General features: G+C 44.1%; 1 protein-coding gene across 1 annotated transcript in view; it reads right to left on the bottom strand.

Moving 5' to 3' along the window:
- ADNP2 (ADNP homeobox 2) overlaps positions 1 to 11,452 on the bottom strand; it is a 30,812-nt gene extending 19,360 nt beyond the window's left edge. Inside the window, exons 1-2 of the mRNA XM_059894710.1 lie at positions 11,396 to 11,452; positions 2,910 to 3,030 (exon numbers count right to left, since the gene is read on the bottom strand). Of these exons, the coding sequence (XP_059750693.1) occupies positions 2,910 to 3,017 (108 nt within the window). The 5' untranslated portion in view covers positions 3,018 to 3,030; positions 11,396 to 11,452. The remainder of the gene's footprint in view (positions 1 to 2,909; positions 3,031 to 11,395) is intronic.
- Between the last annotated feature and the right edge of the window lie 8,284 nt (positions 11,453 to 19,736).

Raw genomic sequence — 19,736 nt, 5'->3', positions numbered from 1 at the left:
TTTTGCAAAATATAGGACCAACTACAAATTAATAAAACAAAAATTTTCCCCCAAAAGAATTAGTAAAATTTAACCCAATAGTTAATTAACTAACAATTCTGGTATGCCATTCAAATCTCTTACTTTTCTCTTGTGAAGTATGTACGTTTCTGTGTCACTATAGTCTTGGAAAGAAAAAGTAAACAGTCCTGAACAAATTCAGATGAGTAAACAATTCTTAGGCTGACTGAGGAAGCAAGTAAGTGAGGAATGTCCAGTTTTACGCCATGTCAAAAACAAAGGACTCCAGGATGAAAAATTTTAGTTGTTACTGGCAGTTTACCTAAAAATAAAACTAATTCTGTAACAAAATTCCATTTAAAAAGTAAATTCACATTAAAGGAGACTAAAGAGAGATGACAACCAAAGGCAATACCTGACCCTAGATTGGGTCCACCACTGACAGGGGGAAAAATGCTATAAATGATCAGACAAAAATGTCATATCAATGATAAATTTACCTAAGTTCATAACCATCCGGTGGCAATATGAGAGACTAATCTTATTCTTAGAAAACACACACTTTAAGTATCTAGGTAATAAGGGTCATGAGATAAGCAACCTACTTAAGTGGCTCAGGGAAAAATACCACACACACACACAGCACAAGCAAGAGTGTGCAAATATTAAAGCAAATGGGAGAAAATGTTAACAACTGGTAAGTCTGGGTAAAGGGTAATGAGTGTTCCCTGTACTATTTTTATTCTTGTAACTATTCTGTAAGTTTGAATTATTATTTCCAAATAGAACAGTTTTTTTAAAAACTGAATTCACTTAGCCTAGTTTGATGGGGGTTAATCAACTGGGTTGTGATTCTAAATTCCATGTTCCTGAAATACTCTTTCTAATTCCACTGGAGAATCCTACCCTATCTTTAAAAACACGGGGACTTCCCTGGTGGTCCAGTGGTTAAGACTCCGTGCTTCTATTGCAGGGGGCACGGGTTCTATCTCTGGCTGAGGAATTAATATCCCTCATGCCGTGCGGCACGGCCAAAAATAAATAAATAAATACACAAATAAAAACAAACAAAAAACAGTTCAAATCTCATCTCCTCCATAAAGGCTGTTCTAGCCTCCTCAGCTAGAAGTGATCTTTCTGTTTCTCACTGATTGTTTCAAGTTTGTCTCAGCTCCTGCTAGACCGTCAACCCCCTTCAAGGGTAAGTATCCTGACTAATTCTCTACATTTAGAATGAGGACACTGAGGCCCAAAGAGTAAGAGACTTGCCCAAGGTCACACCATTAGCTACTAGCCAGGACTAAAATGAAAGCCATGCCTTTATCCCCCTAATATTACAAAAAGAGTTTCAGTCTGTTACTGAAGGCACTGCTATACCTTCAGGGTACATTTTTTGAGCATCTACCACGTGCCAGGCACCATTGCAAAAATTTTCTCATACATTATCATTTGAAATTTCCTCAGTCTATACATACCGTGCTCTTAGCTTGTTATTTTTATATTCTCTGCAAATATTACTTAAACTCACATACTTATCTATTATTAATGGACTATGTGTCCACTGTCTACCTTCTCAAACCTGTCTCCAAAAAATTATCCTGCTTTCTTCCTCATGCATAAAATATGACTTACAGACAGAGCTGCAAGAACACTGGCAGTGCTCTCCCTTTAAGACTGTTCTTGAACAACAGTGTCTAAGAGTTTCCAATTCAGTATCTCCCCCAACCTTTTATTTCCAAATAAACTTTCAGGCACAGTCTGTTATTAAAAGTACTTCTCTACTTGGGTTTTACTTTCATTCATTCATTTGAAAAATATTCGTTAAAAAATATATATATATGTTAAGCATGTACAGGTAACAGAGTGGGTAACAAAACAATGTGGTCCATGCCTTCTTACATTCAAGTGAGGGATACAGATAAACAAATAACATCAGGTATTGCAGGAGCTCTGAAGAAAAACAGAGCAGGTAAGATAAAGTGAAAAGGGCAGCATTTTAGAGGGAAGATCTCTCTGGGGCGGTAATGTGTGAAGATAACTATTTGAGGTCTTTCTTTCAGAAATTTTACTTTAGAGCAAAAATCAATTCTGACCATTAATGAGAATCCTGGTAAGTATTGGTCTTTCAGCACCAGAACACCTGAACACCTTTTTATAAATAAAAGTCAATCTGGTTCAAAGTCTGAGTTTTGAAAATTAAGAAACTGAACTCTTCCCAGGCCAATAACACCTTGAATTGAATTCTTCACAAGTCTGAAAAATTCAAAGCAGACACGGTCCCTATTTCAATAGCTATGAATTAAACATGCATAGAATTATAAGTGGCTATAAAGCTACAAAGAAAGCTTTATTTAACAATTTTTATTTCTTTATGCCGGCCACACATTCTCAAGTTATAAGAAAAGATAAAATTATACGAGAACATAATTTATCAATAAAGTGCGTGACTGTGACCTTAATTTTTAAACTTTTGTAAGACTGCATGCGTTAAATTCACAAATCAGAAAAAAACAGAAGAAAACAAACAGCCCTATCATACAAGTATGCATCCCCATTTGACAATCACTCTAACAATATTGGAAAATTGAGTTAGTTTTCTTCTGCTAAAATAACTTATATAATTCAAGACATTCCCCTCAAAGATCAAAAACAAAAATATGTTGCAACTAATGACTATAAACAGTCCCTCCTAAAAGTAACGTTAAAAACTGGAAGAGCCTAAAGTAGTCCACTTTAAGTCAAAGACATGAATAAAAACGAATGCTATTCCCATGCCTCATTTCAAGAGTCGGCAATTTCCATCTTGAGGCATCTTACCCATTCTCCAAAACCTCCCAGTTCAAATCTCACCACCCCCAGTATCTCCAATATTACTGTCTTCTCTTAATCTGTTACTTATGTCTTCTTACCTTCAGCAACTCCTTGCAGCTGTCAAGCCCAATATCCACAAGAATGCTTTTCACCTTTTTCCGTACCTTCCTGATGTTGTCAAGATTCTCCACGGGAATTTGAAACATTTTTGAAATTTTCCTTTTAGGGAAGAAAACAAAACTGTAATAAGTGCATATACACATACACACACACACACACATAAAATTTTTTAAAACAGGGCTGGTAAAGCAGAGTAATTTTTATTCTGGGACAATTAGATTTCCACATACAAAAGAATGAAGTTGGACTCTTCCCTTATACCATACACAAAAATTAACTCAAAATGGATCATACACCTCTCCATGCACAAGGTGAAATTTTAAAACTCTCATTAGAAAACATAGGCATAAATCTTCATGACCTTGGATATGGCAATGGATTCTTAGATATGACACCAAAAAGCACTAGCAACAAAAGAAAAAATAGATAAGCTGGACTTCATCAAATTTAAAGACCTATCTGCTTTGAAGGAAACCATCAAAAAAGGGAAAAGAGAATCCACAAAATGGGAGAAAATATTTGTAAATCTTATTTCAGATAAGAAACTTATATCCAGAATACATAAAGAACTCTTATAACAATAATTAAAAGGCAAATAAATAACCCAACTTTAAAATGGGCAAAGGGGACTTCCCTGGTGGCGCAGTGGTTAACAATCTGCCTGCCAATGCAGGGAACACGGGTTCGACACCTGGTCTGGGAAGATCCCACAAGCCGCAGAGCAACTAAGCCCGTGGGCCACAACTACTGAGCCTGCGCCCCCGAGAGCCACAACCACTGAAGCCCACTCTCCAGAACTACTGAAGCCCGTGCGCCTAGAGCCCGTGCTCCGAAACAAGAGAAGCCACCACAATGAGAAGCCCGCGCACCACAACAAAGAGTAGTCCCTGATCGCCACAACCAGAGAAACCCCGCGCACAGCAATGAAGACCCAATGCAGCCATAAATAAATAAATAAATAAACAGAAAGGGCAAAGGATATGGATACTTCTATAAAGACAATATACAAATGGCCATTAAGCACATAAGAACTGGGACTTCCCTGGTGGTCCAGTGGTTAAGAATCCACCTTCCAATGCAGGGGACGCGGGTCCCCTGCATTGGAAGCATAAGATCCCACATGCTGCGGGGCAGCTAAGCCCACGCACCGCCACTACTGAGCCTCTGCGCTCTGGAGCCCGCACCACAACTAGAGAGCCCACGTGCCACAACTACTGAGCCCATGAGCCACAACGAGAGAGAAGCCCTCGTGCCTCAACGAAAGATCCCACATGCCTCAACGAAGATCCTGTGTGAGGGAACATTATGCTAAGTGAAAGGTGCCAGACACCAAGGACCACGTATTATATGATTCAGTGTACACGAAGTACCCAGAGCAGACAAATCCATAGAGACAGAGAGGAGAACACTGGCTGCTTAAGGCTGAGGCGGACTGGAAGGTGATGGCTCAGGGCAACAGGGCTTCCTTCTGGAATGATGACAATATTCTAAAATCCACTCTGGTGATGCATGCACAGCTCTGCGAACCTACTAAAAGCCACTTAGTAAGCACACTTTAAATAGGTGAACTGGGGACTTCCCTGGTGGTCCAGCGGTTAAGACTCCACGCTCCCAATGCCGGGAGCCCGGGTTCGATCCCTGGTCAGGGAACTAGATCCTGCATGCCGCAACTAAAGCTCCCGCGTGCCTCAATGAAGATCCCACGTGCCGCAACTAAGACCCGGCAGAGCCAAATAAATAAATAAATAAATAAATAAATAAATTTTTTTTTAAAGGTGAAGTGTATGGTATGTAAATTACATCTCCATAAAGCTGTTTTTAAAATACCTGAAAAAGCATAAAATTAAAATAAATCCTGTGGTACTTGACCATGATTAGGGGTATAGCTGTGACCTCATTATTTTTAACACATACATAGATTAAAAAATAAATACATTTGTTAATGTGTCTGTGTACATTGTATAGCTTTGTCCACTGCGAGAGCCTGGAAGCAGTTACACACTCCAGTAGCAGTGAGCACTCTTTGGGCCCAAATCTTACTTTTCTTTTTTTTTTTTAATTTTATTTATTTACTTATTTTTGGCTGCGTGGGGTCTTTGTTGCTGCGTGCAGGCTTTCTCTAGTTGCGGAGAGAGGGGGGCTAGTCTTCATTGTGGTACGCAGGCTTCTCATTGCGGCGGCTTCTCTTGTTGCAGGGCATGGACTCAGTAGTTGTGGCACACGGGCTCAGCTGTTGTGGCTCATGGGCTCTAGAGTGCAGGCTCAGTAGTTGTGGCTCATGGGCTTAGCTGCTCCACAGCATGTGGGATCTTCCCAGACCAGGGCTCGAACCCGTGTCCCCTGCATTGGCAGGCAGATTCTTAACCACTGTGCCACCTGGGAAGTCCCTCAAATCTTACTTTCTAAATACCACTTTCCATTAAAAGGAAACAGGGCTCCTTGGAAAAAACGGCTGATTCTAGGGCTATAACACATTAAAGACAAGATGAGCCTAGAATGTCTTATGCCAGAAAATAACGAAGTTGCTCAAAGAATGGTGAGACATGTCAAAAGGACTCAAAAGAAGTCAGCTTGAAAAAGTTCCCACAAGCCAAATATGGGACAATGTGGGTACCAAATAAGTAATGACAATAACAGATTAACCTGTGGCACTGAATTTTCCAAAGATAGTGTAACAGTATCTCCCATCCCACATGCTTTCCTTAAAATATGTCCTTGACACTCCTCCCAAAAAGTAGGGGCATCTATGCTCCCACCCTTTGAACCTGGGCAGAACTTTGTGGCAACCTCAACCAATAAAGTACGGCAGAAGTAATGCCATGTGAATTCCAAAGGTAGACCATAAAAATGCCACATGCTTTTGCCTGCCCTCTGGGTACCATTACTCTTGGAATCTAGATTCCTTATTGTAAGAAGTTCAACTAGCCCACATGGAGAGTTTCCACATCAACCAGCAGACACAAGAGTGAAGATGCTCTAGAGCCTGCAGCTGTCCAGTCACCCCAAGCCTTTGAGTCTTCCCAGATGAGGTCCCAGACACTGTGGAATATAAACAAGCCATCTTCCCTGCTCCCACCTGAACTCCTGACCCAAAGAATTACTGAGTTTTTTTAATAAAATGTTTCATTCTACAAAGTTTTGGGGTGGTTTGGTATTCAGAAATAGTAACCAAAATATAACCCACTAGAATATAAACTTAAGTCCATGGTAACATAAACAATTTAATAAATTGAAAGTATAGTGAGGAATGGGATATTTTACATGGTTTCCAAGCATCTCCCCACAAAATACTTGATAATAACCAAAGGGGAAAGTGTAATTCACAGAAGTCTGGCAGACATTCAGTTAAGAGACACTGTACAAAATACCTAACCTGCAATCTTCAAAAGTGTCCAGATGATACAAGGGAGCACTATTCATAATAGCCAAAATGTGGAAACAATCCAAGTGTCCACCAAATGGTGAATGGATGAACAAAATATGGCATACCCATACCACAAAATACTATCTGGCAATAAAGGTAGCTAGGTACTGATGCACGCTACAACATGAATGAATCTCAAAAATATGACGCTAAGTGAAAGAAGCCAGATGCAAAAGTCCTCATACTGTCTGATTCCATTTACATGAAATGTTCAGAAGAGACAAATCTACAGAGATAGAAGGTAGATTAGCAGTCAGCTGCGGGTGGGAATGGGTAGTAACTGCACATGGATAGGTTTTTGGGGAGAGTGCTGGAAATGTTCTAATATTAGATTGTGTTGTTGGTTGCACAACTCTATAAATTTACTAAAAATCAACTAATTATACACTTAGAAAAAGATCATGGAAGGAAAAACTAAGAACTGTTCCAGATTGAGAGAGACTAAAGATAACTAAATACAATGTGCAATTCTAACTAGATTCTTTACTATAAATGATGTTATTGGAACAACTGGCAAAACTTCAATGGAGTCTGAGGATTAGATGGTAATAAATTGATCTCCTGATTTTGATGGTTGTGTTCTGGATATACGAGAATGTTCTTATTGTAGGAAACAGACAATATTGGGGGTAAAGTGGCATCATTTTTGTCAACTTAGTTTCAAATGATTCAGGGGAAGAAGTTCTTTGTACTGTACTTGCAACTTTCTATAAATCTGAAACTATTTCAAAACAGGTTTTAATGCGCAAGCTATAAAACAAAATCAGTTAAACTCGAGTTAAAGAAATGCCAGGTAAAAAAAATGAATGCCAATTTTTTATTATCAAAACAGTAACTTAAAGATTGATAACATCCACTGGTAGTGAGGATAAGTAGAAAAACTGTAATTTCTACATGTTTAGAGGACAACTGGCAGTATCTCCCAAGGTTTTAAATAACAATTTCTGTAAGTCCGCAATTCCACTTCCATACCCTCTTATGACCCCTCCTCCCTCAAGGATAAGCTTGGTGCCCCTCCGAGGAATTCCCGGAGTGGCCAGTTTACACTTATTTCAGTGCACTCACCTCACTACGTTGCAATTATCTACTTCTATACCTATTTCCCCTATTGGACTGAACTTCTTCAGGGCAGGAATCATGTTTTCTTTGCACATCTGGGCCTATCACTGATGTTCAAAATGGAAAGGCTGTGGAGGGTTGGTGAGTTGGAGTCCAAGACATTCCAAGTGAATAGATCAGCATCAGAAAATGACTGAGGTAAGGTAGTAAAAGCCTGAATATACTGGGCAAAAGGTAAGTAAAACCAAAAAGGCGGACTGGAATAAAACTAGAGATGAGCGGGGCAGGGAGGGTTAACGGTGGGAGGACCTTTCCGTGGGTAAGAAAGAAACATGAAGTATTTGAGAAGCTGATTTGGAATGGACACGTTTTTCAGACAAGTTATCTATGTGCAAAGTATATCTCAGGCTCAGTAGAAAGTGAGCTTGAAGGATCATTTAGCATTTTAAAACTGGGAGATATAAAAATCATAGGAGGTAAAGTTAAAAATAATAAAATTATTAACAATAAAATTCACTGAATTGGGTTCTAGCCTTCAAAAGCATAATTTAACAGAGGAGCTGTCAAGAACCTAATATTCCTAAATATTAAGCACAAGGTCACTTTCAAGCCCAGACTGGCTTCCTTGGCCAGAGCAAGCCTCAACAAAAATCCTTCTTTATGCTTTCCACTCACTCTATCAGACTTGCCGTTATTTCCTCCTTAAAGTCCCACTATCCTCTCTAGCCTTTGGGGCTCTTCTTTCCCCAAAGCTGATAAAAAGGATTGTCCAAGGTTAAGACCACCATCCACATATATCCAAAACAAAAAAGCTAAATTTATTGCTTGCAAAGAAATCTGGCCTTACATAGCAAGTGCTGATCTTATCACAGTTTTGAGAAGCAAGGAGCACAGGGATTGGTACACTCTCAGAAGCAGTTTAGGGATTGGTCAATTTTCACAGGACCGTTCCCAAGGCTGCTACTGACGGGCCAACCCTCAGGAGGAAGGCACTGAAAAGAGGCTTCCAGTGATTGGGCAAGTTCTAAAGGGCTCTGCAGTTACTTGTTCAAGGCTTGGGAGGAGGGCCAAGGAAGTCTGTCTTCTTGAATTTGGAGAATAGGAGCTTTTTATTACCAACTGTAAGTGCCCCCATTCCCTCATCACTGCTCCTGTGTTTGCCCGCCCCCTCCCAAAACAAGTACACAGATCCATTCTTAATTTAAAAAAAAAAAGTTTCCCCTTTTCAGCAGTTTGCTGTTTTAGGGAAACCAAGTAAAGATAATAAAAAATAAAACATAGGTAAATCACAGAAGTTTCATAACCTTAAAACAATTCTTTCAAAATCCTTGGTCTACTGTTGCCAATCACTTTGGGGAACAGAAGCTGACTTTTACCATTACTTCTCCATTCTAAGAGATGCAAGATTCCATACAGAGGACCTAGTGGATTAATTAACTAGGAAAGAGGTTGTTCAATGCTTCCATATCTATAGATCCTTTATTGATGCTGTTCTCTATATATTCTTAGTACTCAGTTAAATCTGTATCTTCACCATTAGGAAACAGCAGGCTAATGCAGCTGCACTAATCAACCTCTGTTCATAGTAAATTACCTTTAATTTCACAGTGTGTGGTAGACACGGAACTACCAAAAACTGCGCTGATGTGCACAAGAAAATATTACTTCCCAAAGAGGCACTTAAAGGGTTTCTTCTGTTGCTTTTTAGTATCATGATTATTTAAGAATATTCCATTACTGAAAAAATACACTACAAAAAAGAGAATCATTCAGGTAATAAATAATACTTTTTAAAGCCACAGAACTTTCTTTTGAGTTCCTGCGAAATCTAAGTTCTAAAAAGATTTCACTTCAGAAGCAACCCCACACAATCATCTCACAAGCAAAAGATTCTGGAGCTGCACTGCCTGAGTTCAAATCAGCTCCACAGTTGACTAGCTGTGTGATCTTTGACAAGTCACTTAATCCTGGGGCCTCAGTTCCTTCTGTGAAACAGGGACTGCACAACCTACTCTGAGAAGTACTCTTGAGGAAGAACAGTTTAATACAAGAAAAGCACCTAGAACATAGACTGTGAGTTTGCCATTATCTAACTCCAAAAAATCTAAATGAAATGTCCCAACTACTGGAACACAGGTTTGTTGTTTTTTGTTTTTAAGTAACTTTAAAAACACATAATATTCAGGGATTTCCCTGGGGGCGCGGTGGATAAGAATCCGCCTGCCAATGCAGGAGACACGGGTTCGAGCCCTGGTCCGGTAAGATCCCACATGCCGCAGAGCAACTAAGCCTGTGCGCCACAACTACTGAAGCCCGGGAGCCACAACTACTGAAGCCCGCACACCTAGAGCCCGTGCTCCGCAACAAGAGAAGCCACTGCGAGGAGAAGCCCACGCACCGCAAGGAAGAGAAGCCCTGGCTCGCCGCAACTAGAGAAAAGCCCGCGCGCAACAACGAAGACCCAACGCAGCCATAAATAAATAAATAAATAAATAAATATTAAAAAAAAAAAAAAAAACACATAGTATTTGTACAATGCATGAAAGCAAGATTCAAAGGTCTGGGTTCAAACACAGGAAGACCCCGTCTCAGACCTGTGGCCTTCAGCAAGTCATCACCTTTCAGTCAGTCTCCCCACTTGTAACACACTGCCCTAACAGGTGTGTGACATCCAGAGTGGCGGCCACGGCAGAAAGCTGGGGCGTGACCCCTCAAAGGGACTTCAACCACAAATTCACCAAAAGCATATCGCAAACCTGGGTTCAAGTTAAAAAGGTGTCCCAGATCTCTGCAGTTAAAAATCTTGTAACAACTCCACCTTCACCTCCCGTCACCGACCTTCAATTCCTAACCCTAAATCCAGCTCTCACGTCCTCACCACTGCTCAGACGGACGAGTGAGCATCTCCGCCCCCACTCCGGTCCCTCCTCCAGACCGGCACCAGTTCCCTTCCTGCAAACAGGTCTGTCACTTCCACGCCTAAAGACCACTGGCTCAACACAGCTGCATCTCCAACCGGAATATCAAAGTTCGTTCAGCTCTAAATAAGTCACGCACGCATTACTTGACTTCCAAAGATGAACACGCACTTCCCACAAGCCGCACTTTTCACGCGGTCCTCTCCCCAAGACGCTCCCCACAACCTTGACTCCCCGCCCCACCTATCTGGCGAGACCTGGGTACCCGCCGGTGGCTGCCGGCACTTGCCCATCTGCATTGTAAATCACCACACAGAAGAGTCCTTCAGGTCTCAAGAGGCTGCCATTACCCATTCCATTCAATTAGAACGAGTTTTAAGAGCATTCAGGCAAGCCTCCCATTCAAATTCAAAGAAAATACTTTAAATATTTAATTACTTATTATTTTGCAACTGTGTACAGGGTGAACTGGTGGTTACAGGTTTGGACGTTCCAAAGCCAAGTGAGAGGAAAAATTCTGCACACAGACTGTACGTCAACGCAGTAAGCAACGGCATATGAAAAGTTAAAACGTTCATGTCAACAACTGCATGTGGTCAATATTCACACCAAACGCTCAGCGGTGAAGGAACTGGGCTTTGCTAACGGGCTGTTCTCTCCTCCTGAGAGACACCCGCCACAGGGCAGGCCGGGTGAGCGCGCGTCCGCTCCGCCCTCGTCCGCACTCGCTCCGGGCGGTTCCCCGGGTCCCCGTCCCGCCGCCCTCCGCACGCCCGGCCCTCCCCTGCCGCCGCCCAGTCCCCGCGCACCCCTCTCACCCCGGTCCCGTCCCCCCGCCCCGCCCCCCGAACCCCCATCCCCGCCCCCTCCCCACCCCCGGCCCCCACGTGACGCGGAGGAACGACGGGCGTCCTTCTGGCGGCGAACCCCGCGCCGGGAGAACGTCGTAGGATTCTAAGGCGGCCCCGGGCCGCGGGGTGTGGGCGGGATGGGGCGGGGCCGCCGCCGGGACTTCGCGGGCCGGGCCGGGCCAGGGGCGTCGGCGCGGGCTGGGGTTACCTACCGCTGGGCGACCGCAGCGCCGCCGCGTCCCCCGCCGCTCTCGCCGCGCCCGCTGGGGCCCCGCGCCCGCCCGCCTCAGCCCCGCGCGGCGGGACCCCGGCTCGGCGCGCGCCCACCCCGCGCGACCCCGTCCCCTCCTCCCAGCTCGGCCAGAAAGAGAAAATGGCGTTCGATTGGCCTCCGGAAGTGACGCGCGCCCTCATTTGCATGCCGGTGCAGCCAGCCAATGGGGGAAGAGTGTGTATGGGACCCCTGGGCACTGCCCCACAGGCCCCTAGGGGCCCCTGCCTTAAGCTGGACTGGAGACTCAGCAGTGGGAATGGGGGTCTGTATTGAAGCTCCCTCCCCTGACCCCCCTCCTGCCACAGTGGACTGGCCTGCCAGCCTCTCACCAGCATCTGTGCAAACTCTCGTGAGAGTTTGAGAGGGTGATGATGTCATTTGAGGGGGTGGGGCGAGTGTGTCGTACCACGTGACCAATCACGTGGGTTCACCAGAGCTTTGATTTCATTTGCATGGGGTGGGGTGGAGCTAGTGGCAGCAGCAGGAATGGGTGGCCCCGCCCACATCTCAGAGCCAATGGGAAACCAGCTGTGAGGAGAAGCCTGCCCTGCCATTGGAGGATAGAACTTGGACTATAAGAACTTTGACAAGTATGCCCTTGATTGACACATCTTGGTGAACTGACTGGATAGGGTCTCCTGACTTAGTAATTATTTTCTAAGAAAATTAATGTCACACCTTTTCTTGAGAATTCTGATTTTTAAGTCAGAGCTACTACATGTTGTGTAGGAAAAAAGTTAATTGCATACATTTGTTAAATCGCTTAAACGGCCTTGAAGTTCACTTCTACCCAACTCTTTAAAAAATTGTGAAGCAATAATTATTTTTCAAAATGAATGAAATCATGGAGTAGGAGCTTTCAAAATGCCTTTGGGTCTTCCTCCGTTGAGTCAAGCGCCCAAGGGGGAAGAAAAGGGCCACATCGCCCTCAGAGAACTTGCAGTTTAACGAGAGGCCTGGTGTGTGTGCAAACAGCTACTTTAACTTATCGCTCCTCAATAACTATTCCAGACCTTTCTCACTTCATTGAAGCTGCCGGGATAATCCTCAACTTCCTTTTCAGCAGAAGACCATGTCTCCTCCTTCTTCCAGAACAGCAAGACCATCAGACCTGGTCTCCCTGGAACCCCCTCCTGGCCCCACGTACACGCCTTTTTCCTCCGCAACCATCCTGATCAGAGGATGTGTCTGCTCACGCGCATGGCCAGTGCCTTCATCCTTGGGCCTTGTTTGCCCTACCCAGCACCTCACTGTCCAGCCATCCCTCTCCCATAATTTCAGCTTCTCTCTTTCTACTGGTAACTTCTGTTCAGTTTAGCCCAGTGACTAAAAACATAACAGGCACTAAATAAATGTCTGAGTTAATTTAGAAATTGTGTTGAGGGCTTCCCTGGTGGCGCAGTGCTTAAGAATCTGCCTGCCAATGCAGGGGACCCGGGTTTGAGCCCTGGTCCGGGAAGATCCCACATGCCGCGAGGCAACTGAGCCCGTGTGCCACAACTACTGAGCCTGCGCTCTAAAGCCCGCGAGCCACAACTGCTGAAGCCCATGCACCTAGAGCCCGTGCTCCACAACAAGAGAAGCCACCGCAATGAGAAGCCCGCACACTGCAAAGAAGACTAGCCACTGCTCACCACAACTAGAGAAAGCCCGCGTGCAGCAACGAAGACCCAACGCAGCCAAAAATAAATACATACATAAAATTTATTTTTAAAAAAATTGTGTTGAATGCTGGGCTGATGTTACTTAGCCACAAATTGCTTTTTTCCTACAGGAATACAAGGCATAATTGAAGGAGAATTTGCTCTTTATAGTTACTTATGAATCATGATTTAATTTGATAATAAATCACAGCAGTAAATGGGTATGATGTCCCTAGATATCTTTCTTCAAGTAATTATGGGTGTGATGAAAAGTTAAAGGCTTCCGGTCACCCTTGATCTAGACCACGGTGCTCCAGGATGGAGCAGTTGTGTCACATTTCTCCTGATGCCTCAGCTGCTTCCACTCCTCACCCTGCGCTCTCGTCCCCACCCTCTGCGCTCTGCAGATACCCCTTGGCTACCAGTGACCTCCCGACTGTTACACCCAAGAACAGAGTTTAGTCCTCATCTTTTATGTGTAACCTCCTCCCTGTCCTGAAGCCCTTCCTTCCCAAACATGACCTTTAATCTTCTCCACCCTCTCTGACCGGTCCTTACACCTTTACCAGCTTCCCTTTCTCAGCCCATCCTTGAATGTTTGTCCCAGAATTCTTCCCACTTTTGTTCATATTCATCACCACGTCCTATGTGCCAGGCACTGTTCCAGGTATTGGAAACCCCATCCCTTTCATTTATCACTCTCCATACTCTCCCATATTAGTCTCAACTGCAGATTCAAACTTCATTATTTCGATTCCAGTAATGAAGTGTATCCACCTCTTCCCTAAGTTTCAGCTTTGTTTTCTGGCTGCCAACTTGGCAGCTCCACTTGGGTGCCCCAGGTGTTCAAGGCTGAGCCCATCATCCCTCCTCAACAGCCCCTCTAACCGTAAGCAGCATGCTTACCACCCTTCATCTTTCCCATCTCCAGTTTTCTAATTTTACATCCTAATGCTCCTCAAATCTGTTCCCCCACCTGCAGCCCTCTTACCACGTGTGCATCTCCTGACAGGACCACCTGCACAGTCAGGCACCGACCTGACCTCCAGCTTTGGCGTCTCAGGGATGCTCTGCAGTCAGCTAGGTAGAGACGCAGCAAAAAGCAAATCTGACCCTGCCTTTCCCTTCTTACCTTCAGCCATTCCACCTTCCCCCACCACCAAGGAGCAAGCCCCGCTGGCCAGCTTGGAACACAAGCTCCCCAGAGCTGACCAGTCCAGCCCATCTCTCGCTGCCGCAAACACTGTACAGGGTTTGTTCATGGAATTCCTTCCTTCCCTACTACCTGACCTGATCTCTATCCCATTGCCATTCGAGGCTGAGTTCTGGTGGCTTCTCTTCCAGGAAGATCTCCCTGACCACCACCACCGCACACATACACATGGCAAAATGTGCTGGGTTCTTCTTGACACGCCCAGAGCAGTCTGTGTGTATCTATCACTGATCATCAACTGCTAACATGTCTGTCTCTCACAGGGAGTGCTGTACCAACAGGGGCCACGTCTTCTGATCATCACTGTATCCCTGATGCCTAGGTTACTTTCATAAAATTTATATTAATAAATATTTTAATAAATATCATAAGGTTTTAATAAATGTTGAATGAATTAAGTTTTCTCCCAACATCTTATGCAAAATTTTGAACATACTGAAAAGTTGAAATAAATGCACAGTGAACACCATCACCTAGATCCTTTTTTTTTACAAGTTTTTTTAAGAGTATCCAGTATTCTTTTTTTTTAAATTAATTTATTTATTTAATTTATTTATTTTTTGGCTGCGTTGGGTCTTCATTGCTGTGCGTGGGCTTTCTCTAGCTGCGGCGAGCAGGGGTTACTCTTCGTTGCAGTGCGTGGGCTTCTCATTGTGGTGGCTTCTCTTGTTGCAGAGCACGGGCTCTAGGTGCGCGGGCTTCAGTAGTTGTGGCACACAGGCTCATTAGTTGTGGCTCAATGGGCTCCAGAGTTTGGGCTCAGCAGCTGTGGTGCACGGGCTTAGTTGCTCCGCAGCATGTGGGATCTTCCTGGACCAGGGCTCAAACCCGTGTCCCCTGCATTGGCAGGTGGATTCTTAACCACTGCGCCACCAGAGAAGCCCATCATCACCTGGATCTTATCATTAACAATTTTACTCTATTTGCTTTATCACCCAGCTATCTAACTATTCATCTCTTTCAATTCTTCTATTTTTTCATTGAAGTATAGTTGATTTACAATGCTGTGCCAATCTCTGCTGTACAGCAAAATGACTCAGTTCTACACATACAGACATTCTTTTTTTATATACTTTTCCATGATGGTTTATCACAGGGTATTGAATATAGTTTCCTGTGCTCTACAGGAGGACCTTGTTGTTTATCCATCCTATATACAACAGTTTGCATCTGCTAATCCCAAACTCCCAGTCCTTCCCTCCCTCACCTCCCTCCCCCTTGGCAACCCCAAGTCTGTTCTCTACGTCTGTGAGTCTGTTTCTGTTTCATAGATAAGTTCATTTGTGGTATATTTCAGATTCCACATATAAGTGATATCATATGGTATTTGTCTTTCTCTTTCTGACTTACTTCACTTAGTATGATAATCTCTAGGTCCATCCATGTTGCTGCAAATGGCATTATTTCACCCTTTTTAATAGCTGAGTAATATTCCACTGTATATATATACCACATCTTCTTTATCCATTCATCTGCTGATGGACATTTAGGTTGTTTCCATGTTTTGGCTAATGTGAATCAACTATTCAACTCTTGTTCCATCTTTTTTTTGTTTTTTGGATGCATTCAAAGGAAATTGCAGACATTGGTCTACTATGTCGCTAATGTTGCTAAACACTTCAGCATGCGTGGATATGTAACAAATGACATTTAAAACTACAATCAACGGCTTTGATGTAGAAAGGACTGTCCCTCCCCATGACAGAGGAATGAGCAATATCACCCAGAGGGACTCAGTCATCAAATCATTCAAAATCAGAAGTTAGACCTGAGGACATATGCTGGGCACGTCATAGCACAAACAAGTTTGTTCTGCTTCTTCTCAACCTACTTGGTGTCAGTACAAGTACAGATGCTTTGATTTTAGGTTCAGTTGGGTCTAAAGATGTGCTGGACTTTTCCTACTCTCTCATCTGGTTCCTTCTATAATCAGCATCAGCTTTTGCAAAAATAATTGTCCACCATAAAAAGAGCAATCTGGGTGACCACAGAACAGAGAAAAATCTTAAACTGGCCCCAGAGCCTGACATGTTGGCCCACAGGGGGAGTCCTTGGGCGTGTGCTGCCCTGAGGGCCCCACCCAGCTTCCAGACAAAGAAAGAAAGAGAAAGGAGTGTCCCTTCCTCTGGGCAGAGCTCGGCTAGCAGAGTGGGCTGGATTTCCAGGCCTCGTAGGCACCCTCTGCAACTGCATCTGGCAACACACAGAGACAACTGTCCACGCTCACCTACAATAAAATTAATTGCTACGGTTAATCCAAAACCACTGAAATTTCTATGGAGAGGGGAGATGATATTCTTTGTGAACCCCTGACATGTGATCTTGCCTTTCTCACCTTGGTTCTACATTTATTTGTGTCTACTAGACGCCAAGGAGACAGTGATGAGCAGAAAACAAAAGCAGCTCCATCCCTGCTTTCACAGAGCTTAGAGAACAGTGAGGGAGATCATCATTAGAGAAATAAGTACACAGTGAAAGTTTAATTACCAACTGAGTAAACACTCCTGAAGAAGGTAGGCTCTCCAGGTATCTACAGCCCAGAGACCTGATCCGGCTGAGCAATCTTGATGCAGTGGCAACCTGAGGTCAGAAGGACAAGGAGGCCTGAGTGGATCAAGGCAGAGAGAAGTGGTGAGGGGAGATGAGTCCAGGCAGTGGGAACAGCCCTGCCAAGCCCGGTGCCTGGAGCGGGCGTGGCACAGGCTGACCAAGGAAACCAGAATGACTGAATTACAGGTCAGGTCACAGGAAGAAAAAACATTATGAGGGGAAGCTAGGAGCCAGATCAGTAAACCATTTTGGTCTTTTTAAGACCAATGGGGCTTCCCTGGTGGCGCAGTGGTTGAGAATCTGCCTGCCAATGCAGGGGACACGGGTTCGAGCCCTGGTCTGGGAAGATCCCACATGCCGCGGAGCAACTAGGCCCGTGCGCCACAGCTACTGAGCCTGCACTCTAGAGCCTGTGCTCCGCAACAAGAGAGGCTGCGATAGTGAGAGGCCCGCGCACCGCGATGAAGAGTGGCCCCCGCTTGCCACAACTAGAGAAAGCCCTCGCACAGAAACGAAGACCCAACACAGCCAAAAATAATAATTAAAAAAATAATAATAATAAGACCAATGAGAAGCCAATGAAGTGTTTTCAGTGCGTGGGATGACAGGATCAGATTTGCTTTTGGAGAGCACAGCTGGCTCTAGTGTGGAGGAGAGCAGGTGTGGGAATCAGAGGAGAGTGCCGGGGACGTGCAGGGGGAAGACGATGGCCATTTGGAACGGAGATTTGGCGGGTAGCCCTGGAGATGAAGAAGAGCAGATAGCTCCAAGAGGTATTTAGGAAGTGAAGTGAACCAGACCTGACAGTTTGGACAGGGCTGTGAGTGAAGTGTCAAGAATGAGGGCAGTGAGGACAGATAGTGGAAACACTGGAAAGAGGATGAAGGGATCACAAGTTTGGTCTTGACAATGTTGAAGATGGCTGTTGAGACCTCTAGATGCTAAAATCAAATAGTTGGAAATACAGGTCTGGATCTAAGAATGCAGGTCTGGGTGAGAAATATAAAGTCACCATAATACAGATAATAATTGAAGCTGTTACTGAACCAAACTTGGGTCAGCTGGCCTGCGCACAGCAAAGCCAATCTACTGACAGTGGGTTGCGGTGAAGGAAAGTGCAGCATTTATTGCAGGCACCACACAAGGAGTCCAGGGCAGCTAGTGCTCAATGGACATATACACACTACCAAATGTAAAATAGCTAGCAGGTGGGAAGCCGCATAGCACAGGGAGATCAGCTCGGTGCTTTGTGACCACCTAGAGGGGTGGGATAGGGAGGGTGGGAGGGAGGGAGATGCAAGAGAGAAGAGATATGGGAACATATGTATATGTATAACTGATTCACTTTGTTATAAAGCAGAAACTAACACACCATTGTAAAGCAATTATACTCCAATAAAGATGTTTAAAAAAAAAAAAAAGATCTATAGCAACTGGAACTCTCCTACATTGCTTGTAAGAATGCAAAATGGAATAATCATCCTGGAAAACATGTTGATAGTTTCTAATAAAGTTAAACAAATACCTATGTGAAAAAAAAAAAAAAAAAAAAAACCCGAACTCCCTGAAGGGTTTCAGCAAAGCATTTTTAAAGGCCGGGTGAGGGAGAGGGGGTGGGTCGCAGGGTCTGTGACCAGCTCGTGCACCATTCTCTGACTGATTGATGATGGGGTACCAAGGTGGTGTCACAGGGGTTCACCTTATCAATCCTTAGGCTCCAGGAGGTCTGGGGGCTACATGCTCATGGTCATAAGGTAGTTAATTTCTTCCACTTGGTGGTGGTTTTAGCATCTGTAAAACAACTCAGGAAGCATGCATCAGATACTGTTTTCCAGGTACTTCAGAGAGGAGCTGCAGCAGAGGATATGGGGGAGGGGTCTGTCCCGGGAAGACCCCATAGGGTCCCGCTCAGTTACAAAGCCATGAACATGGGTGAGAGAGAGTAAAGAGTGAACCAACACAAAGGAATGTACTAGATGGAGCTTGCTCTTGAAGTCACTTCTACCCTGAGATTCTATGATTTTAATATAATAATAAAGCTAAAATACAAAACACTTTGTAGACGACTGCCTTCCTAGGTTAGTTATGACAAATAAGATCATGGAAAAGTTAAACTGTACAGTCAGTTGGTGGTACTATGTAATCAGCAAAGCATTAGATCCCATACTGATAGAAAATAATTCTAGAAATAATTTCTTCAGAGGAAAAGTTTCAGATATGTTCAGATTATCTAGATAAGGAATTGCAAAACTACTGTGAGGGTCGATGGGATTAGGCTTGGTGTGGTATATGACCACTATAATTCAGCTTACAGTTTAATGGTGAACACAACCAAATAATCAGTGGGAAAATGGTGCATTATGGTAACAATAGGAGGAGCAATTAACACAGGCAGGCGTGGAGGAGAGCTGGCCAGAGAAAGTGATGTCCGTGTGGAGACCTGAGGGGTAGTGAGGATGTATCCAGCTCAAGAGAGAAATAGGGGAGAATTCCAGGTAGAAGAAACTGCCTGTCCCAAAGCCAGGAAGGAAAAGAAAGCAAGGCACATTCCAGAAAATAAAAGGTCGGTTTGGTTACCAGTGTAAGGGTGAGAGGCTGGAAGCCAATCAAGATGGTTAAGAAGAGCGGGGGCGGGGGAGCCAATGAAGGCTCTGAAGCAGGGTGGGGCGCTGATCTAAGTAAGTACAGGCTTGGGAAAGGTCACTCCAGTTTCAATTTTTAGCATCCTTCTTTTTCAGACAGCTTCACAATCTACATAAGTCCAGTTTGTCAGTGGAAATAAATGAAGATCCCCCAAATGAGAGCAAACAGAGGCTATTTATCTGGGTCTTGCTGTAGCAAGCGTGTCAGTCACCCTCACCTGTGTTCGGTAG

This window comes from Balaenoptera ricei, chromosome 14, assembly GCF_028023285.1.
Source record: "Balaenoptera ricei isolate mBalRic1 chromosome 14, mBalRic1.hap2, whole genome shotgun sequence".
In the NCBI taxonomy this organism is placed as follows: Eukaryota; Metazoa; Chordata; class Mammalia; order Artiodactyla; family Balaenopteridae; genus Balaenoptera; species Balaenoptera ricei.
This window is presented reverse-complemented; position numbering and strand designations above follow the sequence as displayed.